Here is a 20,163-nt window from a genome sequence, read left to right as displayed (position 1 = left end):
TATTCTATTTTTATTTTCTAAAACTTACAGCTAGTTAAGGTCTTTTTATGTTTTAAGCAAAATACCTGTATCCAATAAACAGAAAAAATTTAGATGTATATTTTTAAATAAAATAATTGGTATTATAAATGCACACATACAATAGAAAAATAGGCAAATCAGAATGTTAAAGTAGGGGAAATTTTAAGCAAAAGCAGAGAAACAACTAAGTGATTAAAATGACAGTTTGCTTTGGCTTTTTAGATAGGGAGATACGTGAAAGGGAAAATATGTTATGGACTGCTTATTTGGAAGACACATATCCCCTTTATCATTGTACTTTTATTTTAGATAAAATTCTATGAAGCAACAATTTTTAAAAGCTTACGTAGCTACATGAACAAAAATATAAAAAGTGTCCTATAGGGGGCACTCGAGTACTATGAACCGAAGCATCAGCTTTTTCTAGTCAGATTTTGTTTAGATGGAAAGGGGTAAACCCTTGGGCACATTTTCATATTACCTTTTATATAATGAACAAAACTGAGTCAAATAAACGAAAATACTCTTTGTCGTGCTTCTACTATTCCCCAGCGAAAGACAAAGGGATATTAAAAGCTGCCATTAAATGACATTCTGAGCTCTATTATTCCAAAATCATAAAGGTATGATAGTGTAGACAGCTGTGTTGGTCTGCATTTTCAAAATTCCAAACAAGTTTCTTCTATATTATAGTTCAATGCCAGAGATAATTATCATCCTCTTCTAGAGACATTTAGTTGGATAAAACAGTAAAAAGCAGAGTCATGTGCCTCATTCTCTCTGGGTCTTAAAGCACAATAATATGAGAAACTAAAATCCTTTTGAAATAGTATTCCTAAAGAAGAGTTAGTCTACCACTTGCACAGGGAAGTTGTAACAAATGATGGTGATTTTTTAAGGGGGTGGGGGGTGGGGGAAGATGAAGGCAAAATTAAGATCCGCCCAACCTGTGTTCCAGATTTCAAGTGAACACGTTTTGGCAGCTAAGACTTTATTTTAACCTAAAGCTAAACGAAAACTTGTGATGGCACCTAACTGAAAACAAAACGTGTTTTCTTTAAAGTGATGGAGAAACTGTTTCATTTAGGCTTTGAAACTGCACATAAAAAGAAGTTGCTTTTTATTTTAACATGGTCAATATCATGGTAGCTTAAAAATTAACCTCTAGATGCCCTCAGGATAGTGATATGAATCCCATTAAGCACATTAAATACTAATCTCCCCATTGAATTTCCCACTGAAGCGCTTCACAGCGCACAGCACTAAGAGCACGTGCTTTGCTTCTGTCATTTTCACACAGGGCAGCTTAATGCATGCTCTGATTTTAAGACAGGCTTGTATGAGTGCTAAGCACTTCCTCTCATTAGCTTGTGCACCACTATCACAGCTGCAAATAATGAAATCACTTCTAGTACCATTTAAGTCGGTAACTTGAGACACCTGTAGCAGGTATGATCTCGCACTACAGCCTGTTTGGGTTATGAAGCAAGAGCGTACCCCTCCCTGCAATATTTTTAGTGCCACCTAAATATTTGCTGTCATAAAATTGGGTTATATGTCAGTAGTCCCTAACAATGATTTGACAAGAATCTCAAGTTCTTGATCTACTTTGAAAGCATGAAACTTGAAATAAGAGAAGACAGACAGTTTATAACTAAGATTTCTTGGATTTAATATAGTTATTATAGCCAACAAGATAGGATTTTCTGGGACATTCTTGAGTAAAAGTAATTATTACCCAATAATGATATTTATCAGGCCATATGTTCTAATTTTGGCTTGGAAACTGACTAAATGTAAAGTGTGTGGAGCAGTAGTGGGCAGAGGGAACCAGCTCCGGAGCTGCAAAACCAGCCTGGCAGTCACCGTCATAACATCCTTGGAGCTATCATTTGTTTTCACTTGCAATCTACAGCTTGGAGCATGGTTGGTTCTAGAAACTCTCCAGCCAAATTTACACCTGGTATTTGTCCTTTAATATTTTTTATTTCATGAGAACAACAGAGTATGTTAGGATTTCCAAGCTATTTTTCTCTGTGGTTGGACGTACCTTTGTGGAAACGTCCAAATTGATTAATCTCCTTAGTTTTGGATAAAAAGTGAAGACTAATATAAACAATCCTTTGGCTAATCTTGTATTTCTCTGAATGTAGGTCAATTTGTGGTTGTATACAATATATATTTTTTCTTGTTCAAATAATTATATTATAGTTTTCAGGCAAAGCCTAGTAAGGAGCATAAAAACCATCTCTTGTCATTTTCATTCACTTACTTTTGGCAAGAAAACCCAAGAAGTTAAATTGGAATAAATTAGGATTGCTATCCACCTAAAAGTACAAAATTGATACTTCTTTTAGAAATAAATGCATTCAGTTGCAAAGAAAGACTGAATAACCAAAAATATTCTTGGTCATCCCAAGTACGTTTTCTATAGTGTGCTTGTGAATAATGTTGTCTTAACACTCTTTTCTGTTGCAGTTGTTATGTAGTAAGGCTTGCAGAACAATGTGAATGATACCCTTGGTAAAGTCTATTTACAACGCAGAATGTAGCAATGGAAAGTCATAAAAGCATTTAATGGTCTTTCAGCTACAATTTAACTTTGCCAGTATTCATACATAAAATCACACATTTTCACAAATCTTGATAAACATATCTAGGTCCAAATGTCACCATTTTTCTTCCCACAAAGAGAAGCTTGACATAAAATCAGGGCATTCTGCTCTGAACTAGACAGATCCTTTTTGCATTTGAGTTTTTACTGTGATTAAAAGTATAATTTTCATAATAGAAAAACACTTTTAGAGGGCAGGAGACATTTCCTATGCGAGAGAAATGAACTTTCCTACTTAGCAAAAATAAATAATGTTTTGAAAAAGTTAGTTCTGTAACTTTTCTTTAAAGCAAACTTTAAAAAAAAATGTAAAAACTCGACACTAAGTGCATTCCACTTACCACAACTATTTAGTACTTACTCAGTGACAGTCACCGTGACCAAACAGAGCTGTTGACAGCCTCTGAAGAGCTGTTCTCAGTGGGGATTAAGCAGGTACACTTTGAAGAAAGGTTTGTTTTTGTCTTCTTTCTTTTTTTAATTTTTTGCTTCTTTTTACTGTTTTTTTTTCTAATTTACTTTATGAGGACCATTTCTGATAAAGGAATGGAAAAAAATAGATTACCCTTCTTACAAAATCCAGCAAGACAAAGCAAAACAATCTCCTCCACTAAAGTACAAAACAAAACAAAAAAAACCCTAAACTTGGCTAAAGCTACTGTAGCTCCAAAGTACTTTTTACATTTTAGCAGCAACTAATTTTATTAAAGCACATATAAAGTGAAATTAATATAATTCTGGTATCCCCTCTTCTCAGCTCTCTGTCTATTGCTTGTACCTATCCTCTATCTCAATATTATCCTGTTTACTTCAGATATAGAGATGTGTTCTATGCAGAAGGACCAGGGAAGAGCAGATGCAGGAATGATTATACAAGTTCAAGGGAAGAAGTGAAAATCCATTAAGCAGCAGTAAGACAAATTGTCTCTGGGTACCTATCTGAGGAAAGGCTATGCAAAAAGATCGTATAGGGGGCGGGGTTAAAAATTGTGAAACGCTAAAGACAGTATAAAAAGTAAACAAGAAAAATATCTTTTGGATATAAAGTAGGAAACTATTAAATACGAAGTGGATAAAACACTTGAAAGGGTCCCCAATAATAGCTATAATAAAATAAATAAGTGAATAAAAGTTGAACCAGACTTTCTCAAGTTCTCTTTTTGTCCTCTGATGCTATGTGAATCCACAACACAACAGAATCCATAGGCTCTGATTAATCTGTAAGTTACCAGTGAAAACATTTCTGAATGTTTTGAATTCTGAACATTTCTGCACTTGCTATTAAGTTCAAGACCAAAGGAGGTATGAGGTGCTAATCGACTAAACGCTGACCCTGACACTCAAAATATTTGTTTGTTTGTTTTTTGAAGGAAGATTAGCCCTGAGCTAACATCTGCCGCCAATCCTCCTCTTTTTGCTGAGGAAGACTCGTCCTGAGCTAACATCTGTGCCCATCTTCCTCTACTTTATATGTGGGATGCCTGCCACAGCATGGCGTGACAAGCACTGTGCATACTGCGCCTGGGATCTGAACCAGAGAATCCTAGGCTGCTGAAGTGGAATGTGCAAACCTAAGCACTACATCACTGGGCCAGTCCCAAAATATTTGTATATATATTTTGTGATTTCTTGTTCAGAGTCTAATTCTAACAGAAGGCTCAGTTGTCTCTATAAAGGTTTATCTGTAAAGATATTTTCCAAGAAAGATGTAGCCCTGATTTTAATGGGTGGTCTCAGCAGTGGCCTTTTTGTATCATACCTGTGGTTCACCACAGCATGGTTCCCACAAGATCCAGGAAATTCAGCCCATTAGCACAGAAATGACATTTGGTTTAGATTGTAAGCTCTGATAGCACAAGGGGCATGTCTATTTTCTTCATTGTTATTTGTACGGTTCTGAGTGAAGTGGCTGTTGCATAATATATAACTATTAAGAGAATGAACAAATTCAGATCCCCTGGGCTACCACTCCTCGGAGCTAGGAAGAATCTAAAGGAACTTCAACGATGTTCACTACATAATAAAGGAAGAAATCAGGAAACTTTATTCAAGGTCTGTTTCTGACATTAATAAAATGTGTGACCTCTTCAACTTTTTTCATCTGTAAAGTGTAGTGAATTGGAAGAGATGATTTGAATGTTCCTTTAGGTGTAACAACCCAGAAAGAAGCAGAAAGATGATGACCAAAATGACAGAGATCAATATTATCGGATAGCAAAAGGCCTCAAGGGCTTACTTCAACAAAGTGCATCCTGACAGTGGAGACTGACAACCATCTCCCAGCGTGAAACACTAACTCTATTGTAGCAGCTGGAGATGGAGATGTGGAGGGCATCATGACCACAAGTATGTCAGGGTCAAAAAGCACCAACAGCAACAAGTCTTAAACAGCAACCGACTTGAAAGTCAAGGATCATTTCCACGCAAGTACAGAGACAAGGATTTGATGAGTTTTTAGCATCTCTGTATTCCCCCCCACACATGGATTGTATTGTTCCCAATTGTGCGTTCTGGAGACATATCCAAAAATCCAGATAGGATTTGTCTCTTGAATGTCTATTTATTTATGGAAGTCAATTGTTGCCTGATGAGGTTGTCTAAATCAGTAAAGAGTCGTTTCCTTCCTACGGTTAAAAGTTTAACTAGGGGCCAGCCCCATGGCCGAGTGGTTGAGTTCGCGTGCTCCACTTTGGTGGTCCAGGGTTTCACCGGTTCAGTTCCTGGGCATGGATGTGGCACTGCTCGTGAGGCTATGTTGAAGAGGCATCCCACATGCCACAACTAGAAGGACCCACAACTAAAATATACAACTATGTACTGGGGGGATTTGGGGAGAAAAAGAAAAAAAAAAAAGAAGAAGATTGGCAACAGTTGTTAGCTCAGGTGCCAATCTTTTAAAAAAAGAAAAGTTTACTAAACAAGAGTCAGAGAAAATGTAAAACAATCAAATTAGTTTTAAGAGCTTTTATTATTTATTCTTTGAAAGTTATAATTGACTACCAATTGTGGTTTTCACCGTAATATGTATATCTTAAAGCATTTACAGATAATGACAGTAAAGATAGGCTGAGATTTGTATAAAGAGAAAAACTTAACATACCTCTAAATACTTTTACTTCCCAGACTTAATTGGATAATCACGTCACTCATGATTTTTTTTTCCAGGTGTATATACCTCCAAATAATTTGCAAATAGTGGAAATTAAAATTGCAGCAAAATCTTACATTCTAAACTAAGTGCCTATGTCCTGGTTGAAACAGCATGACATCAAACATTTATGGCAAACTTTTGAAGGAAAGCAGTTAAAAATATGCATTGAAACGCTGCAGTTTGAGAAGTAATATGAATTTAAAGTTTTTTCTTAGTGGCTTTTCCAGAGTAACTTTGTTTCAATTTTAAACTACTGATAATGTTTCTTTAACAATTCTCAACCCCACCCCTTACCCCTCATTCTCCCCACCCCTGTCTTGGCCCCTCTTTCTTTTTCTTCTCATCCTGTGTCTGCTGCTGCCTGGCAACTTTTCTGTGTGGAAAGTCCGGGTAAGAACTCTAGCAGCCCTTGGAATGATAGCTGCAGAAATCCCTAGCAACCTGACTTTCAGGCCAACTACCCTTCACACACATCACTTCCATGAGACCAACTGTCAGTCTTGGTTTGTTTAGACACACACCCTCCTCCTAACATGACTTCCAGGTGTGTAGTAAATGAATCGTTACTATCTATGGTAAAAATCCCAACAGCCCAAAGAAAATCAAGTTAGCAGAAAGGAAATCTGATGTTTGATCACATGTATGAAAAGTGTGGCTCTAACTGGCAAGTATAACATTACTACCGACTGATAATTAATATTCCTGTGTTGTTTTAGACCAGAAAGTAAGAATGATTGGTTCTACTTTGTTTAATTTATCTCAATGAGAGATTTCATAGCATTCTATAGTTTGATGAACTAATTTATTTAACTTGTCAGTGTTAATAACTCTGATTAGAATGAAGAAATTATAATGGACCATAAGAACAAACAGAATTTGAACAGTAACTCTGGCTATGCCTTCTTCACCAATAATACACTTAATTAATTTCCCTTTTCATTAAGCATATATGATGAAAACTAAAAGTATTTCATAGGAAATTATTCTTTCTCTTTTATTTATAATCCAGTATAACTGAATGGTCATTCAAAACTGAGAAATAAGTGATTTAATTTTAAAATTCAAAGTTGGCTTATACCTTTATCCATCTCATTGATGTTCATAAAAACTATCTCTTTTGATGAATTGGTCATTTTCGATGGGTATTTGGAAGAAGAACCACCATATGTAAGTAACTTGATTCATCCAGTTCCATTTTGACACTGGCCTTATTTCAGTTTTGGAGCAAATACATACCTATTAAGTTTAATATTTAATCTGTTTCTTATGTATTATTATGGCTTTGTGTTATAAACCAATGCCCTTATGATAATTTTTGTTTTCAAATATCTGCTTGATATGCATTTAAATCCACTTGATTTGTGTCCACTTGACCACTGATACATGCCATAGCATCCATTCTTCCACCAAATTGCTATGGAGAGTTTTTATATCATTTAGGTCTTTGTTAATAACATCTATTTGCATTCTCAAAATAAGTCCCAAATTTTATTTTATAGATAAAGCTGAGAATCATTCACAGTTGATATTAAATATATCATCACATTTCATTGGTCTGCTACCCTATACCTTAGTAATTAAACTTCCACAATTGCTACCACTATTTTATACCACTATTTTGAGTCATATGTCCTTCACATATGGAAATTTGATTACTGAAAGGGAATTCTAGTTTGCTTTATTATTCCAGTCACAATGTGTGGACAATACTTCCTCGATTTTCTTCCACTCAAGGCAGTTGAAAAGTCAACCAGATGATCTAAGAGATCATATGGTTTTTACTCTTCCTAATTCACTTAAAAGGTTTAATATTAGGAGGCACTACATATTTAGAATGTAGCATATTTAGGCTATACCTTAGAATACAAAATCTGCTGCATATTTACTTCTCTGATTATCTTTTGTAACTTTTGCCTTTTAAAAGCTGACAATGGAGTTGAGGGCTGCTGCATATACCGCAGACATGAGCGAGTCACTGATTTTCAATCATAGCACTTTGGTACATGGTAAGAGTCTTTGGTTAGTTGTACTCTTTCTGGCAGGCTTCCTCTACCTTGCAATTTTTGAGATGAGGGGTTATTGGTGGTAAAAGTATAGAAGAGGAAGAATCTGGATGTCTTTAGCATGGTTTGTAAGCATTTCTCATTTTATTGCCAACTTAAGTGGATATGCTTTTCCTAATAGCTGACTTCCTAGTTGACTGAATGGGATCATGTCAGAAAGACACCTACTTACTTTGTCCCATTGAAAGGATAAGTACTTCACAGAATGCAGAGGTCTGTGGACGCTTGAGAAAGAAATATTTATTACTTTGAAAATCCTTCAAAATGTACCCTTCCTTTCCCACCCCCCTCATACTCTTTTCACTCTGCCACACATTCCAAAGTTTGTGAATTTTTAGTATGAACTAAAATAGGAAAAGCATCTCTTTATGTTTCCTATATGGTACATTTTATTAGGAAACAATAAAAATGACTAGGCGACATTATGACTTCAGAAGAAAAAGAATACAGTTTTAAATGTGGAAGGAGCCATCATTTAGATACTAAATGATTTGATTTACAAGGGAAAATAAACTTTAAAATCTAAAATATGACAAAATTGACATAAAGGACATATTTTATAATCACAGAGTAAGTCTGAAAAGGTGAATTGTATAAATTCTTGGCAATGTCCCTCAGAGTCACCTCTGTGTTCTTTGATCCAGTCTAATTTTAATGGCTTCTAAGGAGCATCCAAAGATGTTTCTGGATAATTTTACTCTCATAAATAGCTAGCTCATAGTGCTGGCATTTCATCTATAATAAGTTTCAACCAGTAAACTGCATAAAGTGTTTAAAGGATCTTTCCTTCTCTTTTCAATCATCCTCTTGCTTAGTTTGGGTGTTTTCCTTATCATTTTGCCTTACCCCAATCTCAGGTTTTAAAGTATTAAATACAAACATTTTTCAACCTTTGTTCTTAGGCAAGAATTATTGATGTTACAAGGAAAAAAGCAAGCTTTCAACTACCAAGATTTCCAAGGTTTAACTCAGTCATTTTTGAACGGCTAACTGAAATTTTAGGTATTGAATGATCATATTTAAAAACTTAAGTAGTCATACAAACAACTTTTTTTTTAATCCCACTGATTCATTAGGATGCCTCAGATGGTTTGGGAAAGCTTTTAAACTACCACTGTACTATATGGAAAAAGAAAAAACATAAAACAAAAAATCCTCAAAACATGTTTAAAATGGTTCCAAGTACTCTTTTAAAGAGAGAAATCCATTGCAAAAGAGACTGCCAATTCCTTGCTTTCTGGTTCCCTGCTTAGGGACCTCTTTCCATTCACCTATTCTTCTTATGCAACGGATAATGACTTGGGGTTGTTTTGGTTTTCGTTTCTGCTGAGTCACTAAATTTTGCGTCTTTGTCCCCAGGTGCTACTCAGCAGAAAAGTTAAAAGTGCAATTCAGAAAGCGTTGCATTTGTGTGTCTAGCAGAGGGAACCATTTCCCTAACAGAAGCTCAGTGACTTGGCTTATCCTTCCTTCCTGGGAAGGAAGCTTCGAGGGACCGAAGGGATCAAATCTGCTTTGCCAAAAGAAGCATCCCAGCGCGGTAGCTGCTAATTCCGAGCTGGCTGTTAAATGCGGAGCTTCTGAGGCGCTTGGCTGGCTCAGCCGAGTGCAGAAGTCTCCCCCTTGTTAAAGACCCAGATCCCTACAGAGCCAGCTTGGAGTTACTTTCTCTTCAAGGAGACCGAAATAATTGTGATTTGCGGCGCTCTCAGTCCGCGCTGGTATTTTCCTGTTGTGTTAAATGCCTCTTACTAAGTAATAGACGTGATTTATGTGGACGACGAAGGGGTGTGTGGTGGATTCGGTGATTAATCAGTGCATTCCCATCCACCGGCATCTCTCACTGCCCCTCTTGCGTGATGTAAGATCAGACGTACCCTGCATTGAAAAGTCAAGACACACGAGCGGCTCGCTCGCTCTCACACTCTCGCTCTCTCTCCCACACGCGCGCATCCGTACACCTTCCTCATCCTGCTCCAGGCAGGAGCAGGCGGACTGGCTGGGCTCATTGAGCTGAAGAATTTCCAGTGACATTTGTAAATGACGCTGCTTGATTCGGGGCTCCGAGCCGCCGCCGCCACCGCCGCCTGGCCGAGGGTGCCGCGGAGCGGTCTCCAGCGCAGGCTGCCTTACCGGGCGACCAGAATGTCCGAGTTTCTCCTCGCCTTACTCACTCTCTCGGGATTACTGCCTATCGCCAAGGTGCTGACCGTGGGAGCCAACCGAGGTAAGAACAACCCCCGCCCCCTTCTTCCCCTTTCTTCCTAGGCTTTCCTGCTGGGTGATGCTTGCAGATAAGCGAGCGTGAAACTTAAGTCCTTGCGGCCCCTCTCGCCGGGACCGGTTTGCCTCCGTGCGCTGGCCTCCTGAGGGGGAGAGGTGCGGTGGGGGATTTCTGAACCAGGAGCCAGAGTCCTCCGCTCCCCCACAGCTTTTTCATTTGGCTATTGACCGGTCCTGATTTTGTACCCCCCGGGAGCGTTTAGACTTGAGTGCGCGCTTCTGCCCGAGCATCCCAAGCGCTGCAGATGTTGGGATCAGAATTCGCTTTTCCAAGACTTCCTTTCTGCGCTGACTCTCATAGCTTGGAGCTTTTGCAGCTCCGGATCCTCCGCGTTAAGTGTGTGCCCCCTCAACTTAACTCCTGGGTTAACTTCCTTACCTGATGCCCCCGGGAGCTGTGGCAAGGAGAAAGCGCCCATTCAAGCACCTTCGGTCTCTGTAGCCTATTTCCGGGGCCGACTTGGGCGAGATTCGTATTGTTAGTAGAGAGACTAAGGCTTCTGGGCGCAGGCACCTGCTTGAACTTGACTTTTTGATTCCAAGGGTCTGTGACATAGCTCATGGTACCTGGAGACGCTAACCCACCACTGGCGTTTCGCTCTTGCTTTTTCTCCAAATAGCTAATGAATGGTAGAAGTTTAAACGGGAATGGGTATGGGGAGCAAAGGAGAGAGGAGGTGGGAATTATAATAACTCTAGATTCTGTAAACTTTTGGTCTGGAAACCCAGGAATCCCTGTGCAAGTCTGTTCATCTTTGACAACAGTTGCATCAGTGAAAAGGGGAAAAAATAGGAGATCAATATTTGGGCTGCTGGCACTGGAAGGGTTAACTGCTTAAAGTAAAATCAGAAGTATCATAGATCTAGTTTTTTGTTTGTTTGTTTGTTTTTAGCATAACATGAGTTCATATTGACTGATATATTCCTTTTTTTTTTTTTTTTTTTGGTTTAATTACAAAAAAGAGGAGTAAGAAAAATAGAAGAGATACCCGGAGCCTGATGTCAAGTAAATAGGCAAAATGTGGCATTGGGAGATTTACCGAGTGTGTTTATATGAAGCAAATTATGAATTGGCTAAAAATTATTGCTTCATTATAGGAGAGAACAGGGGAATGAATTGTAGTGTTTTTATCCAACCTGCTATTGGCAAGCAGATTATAGTCTTTACAACGTCCCACACATGTCATTTCCTTCACCAGTAGTGAGATTAATATGAGTTCCTTTAGAAAGTCTGACATTTACTGAGTGATAATCTTTTAAACGTATCATTGCCACCTAACCATATAGCTTCTGAACTTGGCTTAACTTGCCTTGAATTTGGTGTGGAATAGTTAAAAACTATACTGATAAAATGGAAGCACATAGCTCTAACTTGAGATGATGATGTCTTTGATCTGGAACAATCAGCTCTCAACCTTTTTTTAGGAAGAATGTTTGAAATTGGACCAGAGCAGATGAACAAAATGAAGCTTTTCAGCCCTGTGTGCTTGCAAAATATAATGGCACTGGCAGAGCACTGCTATTGGGCTCTTTCTGATTGCATCTCCAATCTCCAGAAATTTGACCTCATCTCAAGCTGAGTCCTTAGTGCCTTTATATGTGTTTATGAGGGACAGGGCTATTGCTACAGTGATTGGAATGAATACCTGAAGAAAATTTTAAATGTAATAAAAAGTTAAACATGTAGACCCCCAACTTGCTTTTGAAATAGGAAACTAACTAAAATGAATACAATTTGGTGTCTAGTTCCTTGAAGGAGAGGGACATCTAAGATATAAACAGGACATATGGAAAAGGATTATTACTGTTTCCTCAAACTGAAATAGTGTCACATTGTATCACCATGTCAGCATAAAAAGTACTATATCAGACAGTACAAGTAAAAATAGTTGTAGACCAGCACTTTACCGCTATTATATATATTTTACACAACTTTCAAAGCTGTTAGAAAAGAGCTAAAATTCACAGCTAGCTATCAAAAGTGAAAAGGGTGGGTCCCATTCAGAAAAAGGAAAAAAAAAAAAAAAAAAAGGAGAGAAATCTTGTTGAAAGTTAAAAAAGAAAGTGCTGCTGCATTATGACAACTTCCCTTACTGAAATGCTGAAACAGAAGATGTGGGGATATAAACTCAAGAAACAGGTTAATGAGATGTAGCTTTCCGCACAGGCTTATGTCAGCTGTCCTTGAAGAAGAGAGCAGGCATGTGAATTACACAGGTGTGTTTCATGGTGCAAGAGCTACTTCATGCCATAAAATGAGAAATCACATTCAGCTTCTCCAAATATACATTGGCATTGGGTAGCTTCTTAAACTGTATGGACTAGATAGAAATGGTTGTGTTACCCCACCTGTGTTGTTCTTCCTTTTGTAAGTTTATAAGTATAAACTCAAATTTTTTTAAACAGAAAAATACTTGAAACTAACTTGTATGCTTGTGTTTAATCAATACACATCCACTTGTCCTTTAATTCTATATTGTTTATCTTCTTAGTTTACACTGCTTTTGATACAGAGTTAAGCTAATGTACATGCCAGTTGTTATTAGATTTCATCACATCTGAAAAAGGAAACATCTTTGTAACTCTTAACAGCAAAACATGGAGGATAATTCCTGCTCACTTAGAAGTATCCAATGTGTCATATAACAATGTCATATCATATCAAAGTATTGCTTGACAAGGATGAAGACTTAAATGGAAGTATATTTTAAATTGTCAGATTTTCTGAAAAGAAAAGGGATTGAGAGACTAAAGCTAGTCTGTTTTAAATTCCTGAGTCTGATAAGATGTGGAAACATATTTCCAAATAATTAAAGTTCATGCTGTTGTAATCATTTAAATGTGTATGTCCATAAAACCATCTGAAACTGACAATCAGGTGTGTGTGAAAAGTTCAATCTTCCTTACCTCAAAGGAGAACGAACTGCAATCCATGTCTCTTTGTGTTCCAAAAATATCACTAAAGTTTTGTTTTGAAGAGATCTCTGTAATCTTTGAGTTTTCTTCTCTCTCCCTCTCTTTCTCAAGCTCAAAGTGAAACTGAAGGAAAGGAGATAATGGAAAAATTTTTTAAAAGTTCAGTATGTTAAAAACATGAAAAAAGGAAGAGGCTGAATCCAACTTAATGTTTCTTAAAGAAGAGAATGAAGTATCTTTAGACAAAATAATATTTTAAATAAATATTTTCCTCTGCTTTCATAATAAATATCATGTGAAAATGCTTGCAGTATAAAAATAATTTAAAGAAGCTTCCATCAATGTGAAGCTGTATATAATTAAACCTCTAAGAATGGAGGCGCATAAGAATATTGCAGAAAACTTAAATGTTAACTTTGCTGGAATTGTTAAGATGGAGGTGATTTTTTTTTAAGTAAATGTGAAAGAAATCATAGAAAGAGTGGGGGATGAGTGATATAGTTAACATATTTTAAGAATGAGATGACACTTTCTAAATGCTACTTATCATTCATGGTAGAGACATGCACAGGTTTTTAGTTTGCAAGTGTATTGGATCCAGGACGTTCATTTCCTGCTTCTTGCCTTGTCAAGTTCTTTTCAGAGCCTAGGGGATACCATAAAGATAGGCTCCATTTAGAGTCACCTGGACTGAACATGACTTGGTCCAAGGATTACAATGGTGAGGGATCTCTATATCTTCCCTCCATCCTATATATTACCATGATTCAGGGTTTTTTTCATGATTCTGCTATCAATTTTTATATCTTACGTGAAATGTACACTCCCCTTTCTTCAGTTCCTTCCCGGTTATAGGGATTCTGTGTAGTAAAAAGTACCAACCAGATGTATTGATAGATTTCTCTATTTTCTGTGGCTGTCTGTCAAAACAATTCTTGTACAAAGGAAACACTTGTCTTCATTCTAGGTAGATGCATTCAAAGAAAGTAGAATTAATACTAAAGTTAAAGATGAGTATACCAACGTGATGTCCTTTGTTAAACTCATTTAACACTAAGTGGAACTCACCTATTGTGTGTGTGTGTGTGTGTGTGTGTATCTTTTTAAAATGAAGATATCCTCTTTAAAATGGCTGCCTTGGCACACAAACACCTCTAAAAACAGCACTCTGGCCTGAAAATTGGAGATAAATTGTTTTTTAACAAAACTTTTATTCTTTAAAAATTCCGGACAATATATATCTTTTTTGTGATGATTGCTTCCTTGACAAACAAAAATATGAAGTGAAAAAACTTTGTGTTACTTTTCAACACCCAACATGCAATCTTCTAATGAATGTATTTCCGTATAACAAATATTTTGTTATAACAGAATCTGACAGTGGAGGAAATGTCAATATGTATTTGCCTTTGAAATGCCTGTAATTATGATGTACCCAATGCTTATGATTTGGAACAATGTTTTTAGTAGCTTGAATGCTAAAGAAGAGTAAAGCAAGAGGTTGACTATTCTTATAATGAGTTAACCAGAGTATATACTCGACCAAACTTCTATCAGGAAATATTATGTTTACTCTAGGTAGTTCAAAAACTTTTCCTTTGTTCTTTGAAAAAATCTGGCTTCCCATGTTTAATCTAAGAATAATGGCAAAAACTACCTTGATACATAGAGAGCGCAAATAACAAGGTTTTTGTTTGGTGAGAAAAGGAGGGCAAAAGTAATCTAAGCAACCAAACAGAAAAATGTCAAGTGATACATTTTAATCTCTTCTGTGGAGTTGCTTTACGTTTTCAGAGGGATTGTTATTCTCCAAATTTAACCTTTATAACAATCCATTGTGACTGGAGGCCTAGGAATGAAATTGCGAGATAGCATCACATATCGAACAGTCTACAGGCCTTGGGAACATTCTCCACTTGTTTTATTTTGGAAGGAGATATTTGTAGCCTGTTAGTTCCTTGAAAAGACATTTCTATTATTTAGACATCAAATATGAAAATATCTCTAAAAATTAATTTGAGTTTTTAAAAAGTTACTTTTTGGACTAATTCACATGTGTGCCAGTGAGTATATTTACCTTGCTTGCTTTTCAAAATTATTGTGCCTGCAATAGTAGTTAATCACTGTTTTCACTATTTTGTGCTGTTTGGTCTGAATAAAATGTTAATCTCTCCAAGTACATATGAACTCTCCATATTTTAAAAAAGGGAATGAAGGCTTCAGAAGATTTTGCAACACATAAGAACAAGTAAGCTTAGACCTTCAAAATTTATGGCTTTTTTCTATTAGAAGTTTTTCTGCTATAAGTTGCCTTCACAATTTTAGATCTATATTTTCCCCTCATAAATGATTTGGTGGCCTCCATTTTCCCCCCTGGCATAACTACAAGACCAAGTTAGAAAATATGTATTATTTATTGCTCTGTTCTGAATTCAGTGATACTGAAACATAGTTTCTCTCTCTCTCCATCCTATTGATTTAGGCTATCTCTATACAAACCCAATTATTCTGACTGAGCTTCCTGTAAACGAATTGAGGAAACTGAGTAGTAACTAACTGCGAATCAAGCTATTAGATAGTAGCCAGTTAGATCTGCTAAAATAGTAAAACTATTCTTGCATAAAAAGCCTGAAGTTGAATTTTATGGAAAAGCAACAATAACATATTTTCCTGAAAGACTTATGCATAATACTTTCTATCTACACTTTGTGGAGTAAATCATATGTGCATTTGCCATTGTGCCTATAATATCAAACAAATTAAATATGTTTGGTAGTAATTATATACTTATCTTGGGATAGCGTAAGAATTTTAAACGCTGTTAAAGTATGAATAAATACATGCTCTGAATTCTTTTGTGCTCAGACGAATGTTACTTTATTAAAAGTAGGTAGAAATTTATAACTTTTATTTATTGGCTTTATTAACTGAATTTATTTTTCTCATTTTGTAAAATATTTTTAAAAATTAAAATATATTCCAAAATGTTATTTCAAAGTCAAGACTTTCTCTCAATACAGGATGTGTAGTGGAAATCATTGCAGTAATAAAATGGACAACAGGATTAAGTATGCTTTTAAATATGGCTATAATAACTTTCTCATGCAATCACATTAACTTAGTTTTAGTCTGCAATTAGATGTCCAGTTAAGGTTAAAAAAATGCAATGGCTTGATTAAATAAATGGGCCCACTCATTTGTTGCTGATTTCCCAGTAGGTCAGATTCTTGTAAGTATCCTCAGTGCAAAAGGCTAATGCCTAAGTTGGTAATGATTGTGTTACTTACATTGTTCAACAACTATGCCAGTCATATTTGTTGAATAATAGATTACCTACCATTCCACAATGGGATTTCTCAAATATTCCACAATGTTGTAAATGTACAACACTTGTCAAAGGAGTCTTTACCTATAGAAACAATGAAAAGTAATTTCAATGAATACGTTCTTATTGTAGAATCATCTGTTTAATCTTATTTTTCTCAGATAGATGCTTGAATATAGTCATCTATATATGAAAGTTTTCCTTTGCAGGTGAATGATATTATAAGTTTATGTTCTTTATAGAAGACAAGTTGAGAAAGTACCTTTTCATATGATTCCTTCTAGCTTTGTTAAGAGAAAAAAGAAAAAAAAAAATTCCTGAATTAGATAGAGCGTGTTGCCTTTCTAAGATACCAGCGTTACATTTTATCTCACAATGCATTCTTATTAACAGTCAGACATCTCTTCCGGAGTTGCATGCACCTCATTGTCCTGACTGGCTTAGCCTTCAGACCAAAGACAGGTATTATTGAAACACGATCTCATTTGAGTCGAAAGAATACGTTTCTTCTTTAGGTAAGATCAAGGTACCACAGATCGTCTCTTGTTTTATTCTTTCAATCAATAGGACATTCCTTCCTAACTTCCACATTGCATTGACATCCTTCAATACTTGTGAGACAGCTTTAACTTTAGAAATACGAATACATAATTCCTTAAGAATTTTTCTACCACTGAGTTTTTCTTTAATGACAATTTGTCGTCTTAGGCCTTTCTTCTTAAAACAAGAAAAGAGAACTAAAAGTGGGGAGAGGGGAGAAGAAGAGAAGTGAAACTTGGTTGTGGTTCCTTGCCTTGAGTGTTCGTAGGGTATTTTAAGATATTTGTGAAAAAGAAAAACTGTAGGTATAAGGCTGATAACAGAAAGGGGTTTAGGATGATCTGTTTTCTGTAGAAATTAGGATGTGTAAAGAGAGGAAGGACAAAGATATTAAAAGAGAGAGAATATTGACAGTAAGAATTTATTGAAGCTTCAATCCACACAGACTAAGTACCTGAAGCAATTAGGAACCTCAAAGTTTTGCTAAAATATAAATTCTAGAGGTTTAAAAAAGATTTGGTTTTCAGATTATCCAAGACCTTGTGTGCATTTTCTAAAGCTTTTAATGGTATATTTTATTGATATGGACATGTTAAAATAGCAAGTATGCTTTATTAAAATATTCCACTTTATATTCAACTCTATTAATTTTTAAGGCATTTTCTCATAATTGAGCCCTTGAAAGTACAGTAATAATGATGCCAGCTCATGGGTGAGATTTTTGCCTCGTCAGGTGAAAGTATTACAGATGGTGCCTACTGGGCATTCATATTTCTGAAATTTTCATTTAAAAAAATAACTAAGATTTATAGATAAAATTACTAACTCAGAATTCGGGCCCTATTGCTGAGCCCTTGTATTGTTGTCATTCTAACAAAAAGGCTAGCAGTTCACCAGCACCATACTGATGGCCTATAATACTAGTAGCGTACAAATCTTATTTGGGGGAAAATTAGTCATTTAGATGACTTAGTCCAACATTGACCAACATTAAAAACAGGTACAATTTAGAACTTAAAAATACTGTATCTGTCCATCTTCAGATGTAATAGTTCTTTCCCCTGTTAGGATGGGTTTTTTTTTTTTTCTATTTTTACTTGCTAATGATATGGTTAAATATTTTGACATTAATCCTGATAGCCTATGAACCGAAATCTTAGCACTTTTTCCACTCCCCTTGCTGCTCTCATTGCTGGGAGAACATAAAATTATAAAGGGCATGAAGGTTTTATCTTGTGTGCATTTTAATCTGCGTGCCTGTGAAAATGCCACCTGAGTTTTACAGAAAACTGCTCCAACCAACTCAAAAGAGAGTTGCAGAGTGTCCCTAACACCTTCCATGAGTGAGAGGAAGATAATGGATGTGAAAACACATTGCGTCTTGTATTACGTTTCGTAAATATCCATGATTTTATTAATTATACCATTAACTTAATATAAACTACTAATAGCAACAGAAATCCCTTACTTTTTCAGGACACTTTAATTTTTTTCAGTTGTTTCCTACTGAAATCATATAATCCCCAAAGCAATCCCTGTGGTTGGCAGTCATTCGTGTATTTGTCCACTCATTCCACAAAGTGGAGCAAATATGTGCTGGGTACTGTTCTAGGTGTTGGAAATGAAGCCAGTGAGCAAGTTAGACAGTGGAAGTGGGCTGATGGGGCTTACATTTTAGTGCGGAGGAGAAAGACAATAAGCAAATAAATAAGTAAACAAATAATATTTTGTGCTAAGAAGAAAGAAAAATAACGTAACGTAATTGAGAGCAGTGCTCTGGAGATTGCTGGTTGTCATCACAGGAGGCCTTTTTGAGAAGGATGACATATTTGCTGACTCAAAAGTGATGAGAGGGAACAAGCTAATGAGTAACTCTGAGAGGGGAGCTTTCCAGGCAAACCCTTGAGAGGAAGTCATGGATTTGACATTTTAGAGAAAGAAAGAGGGTGTGTGTCTGTCTGAAGCGAACTGTGTGTGTTTGGGAGAGAGGGGTGGGGAAAAGGCCTATCTATGATGACGTCAGGGTAGAGCAGGTAGGACCATGCAGATCAAGGTGAGGCATTTGGATTTTGTTTTGATTATAATCAGCAGCAATAGGGTGTTTCATCAGAGGTGACACGACACAACTTAATTATTTAAGAGATCATGCTTGCTGCTGGATGGAGGAGGACAAGAAGAGATACAGTGATCCAGTTAAGGGGTTATCGTAATTGTCCTGGAGAGAGATGTTGGTGACGTCAATGAGGAGGTAACAGTGCAGATGAGGGCAAGGCAGAGGAGCGACTCACATCTTCGCTTTGGGAAGATTTCCTGTAGCAGTGAATGCAGCACCACTCAATATATTAGGAGGATAAGGCATGAAGTAAAGCCTCAAATTATCATCTTTGGAGGTAAAAGTTAACATTCTAGGTTATTTAAAAGTGAACGCGTTTCGTTTTGTAGCACCTCTTATTGGTTTGTATGAAACATGTTTCACAACGTAAGGCATGTGATGGCCATGTGTGGACCCTGCAATAATGTTTGCCTTCTTATTACCTTTTCTTTTATATTTCAGAATTATTAATACCATCTTCCCTATTCTCCCATGTTTACCCATATCGTGTCAGCAGAAGGGAATTAGTAGAATCTGACTCACAGTATTCTTTACTCTTTGTATCAAATAAGACATTTAGCAACATTCTAAGCATTGGTAAATATAACAGCACTTCCTTTTCTGTTCTTTCTAACAGTCTAAACCAGTATAACGGCAGAAGGCATAGGCAATGGGGCATGTTGAACACTCATATGGGTTTGTTTTCTTGACGAAATCCTCGATGTTTTCAAGGAAGAAGTCCTTTTTCATTATCCCCAAATCCTTGACATGACTGAGAAGAATTTGTGCTGATAGTCAAGTTCCCACTTATAAATATTGAATTGAAGCAAGAAATTGTAAGACAGCTGCTATTGGCTGTACTCATTACCTTTCCTGGAAATTCTGGAAAACTGTAGAAAGGAAAAGGGATGCTGACAGCAAGTAGGGGAGACCCTACTGGATAGAGTTTATGCCCTAATGGGTATTCCTCTTGGTCAATCAGGCTCTTGGATTATTTTCTGTATTTATCCACACATTCATTAAATATATATTATAGCAACTACTATGTACCAAAGTGATGTATAGACTGGAGGAAGAAACAACCAAACGACAAAAACCAGAACAGGCAATAAAAACACTAGTTTAGCCATTGTACAACTTTGGATTTTCAGGGAAAGA

General features: G+C 36.4%; 1 protein-coding gene across 1 annotated transcript in view; it reads left to right on the top strand.

Moving 5' to 3' along the window:
- The first annotated feature begins 9,994 nt into the window (after positions 1-9,994).
- The window catches only part of LRP1B (LDL receptor related protein 1B), a 1,825,183-nt gene continuing 1,815,014 nt past the window's right edge, over positions 9,995-20,163 (top strand). Inside the window, exon 1 of the mRNA XM_046659286.1 lies at positions 9,995-10,076. Within this exon, the coding sequence (XP_046515242.1) occupies positions 9,995-10,076 (82 nt within the window). The remainder of the gene's footprint in view (positions 10,077-20,163) is intronic.

Source organism: Equus quagga, chromosome 4 (assembly GCF_021613505.1).
Source record: "Equus quagga isolate Etosha38 chromosome 4, UCLA_HA_Equagga_1.0, whole genome shotgun sequence".
Taxonomy (NCBI): Eukaryota; Metazoa; Chordata; class Mammalia; order Perissodactyla; family Equidae; genus Equus; species Equus quagga.
The sequence above is the reverse complement of the archived record's forward strand: the minus strand, read 5'-3'. Positions and strand labels throughout refer to the sequence as shown.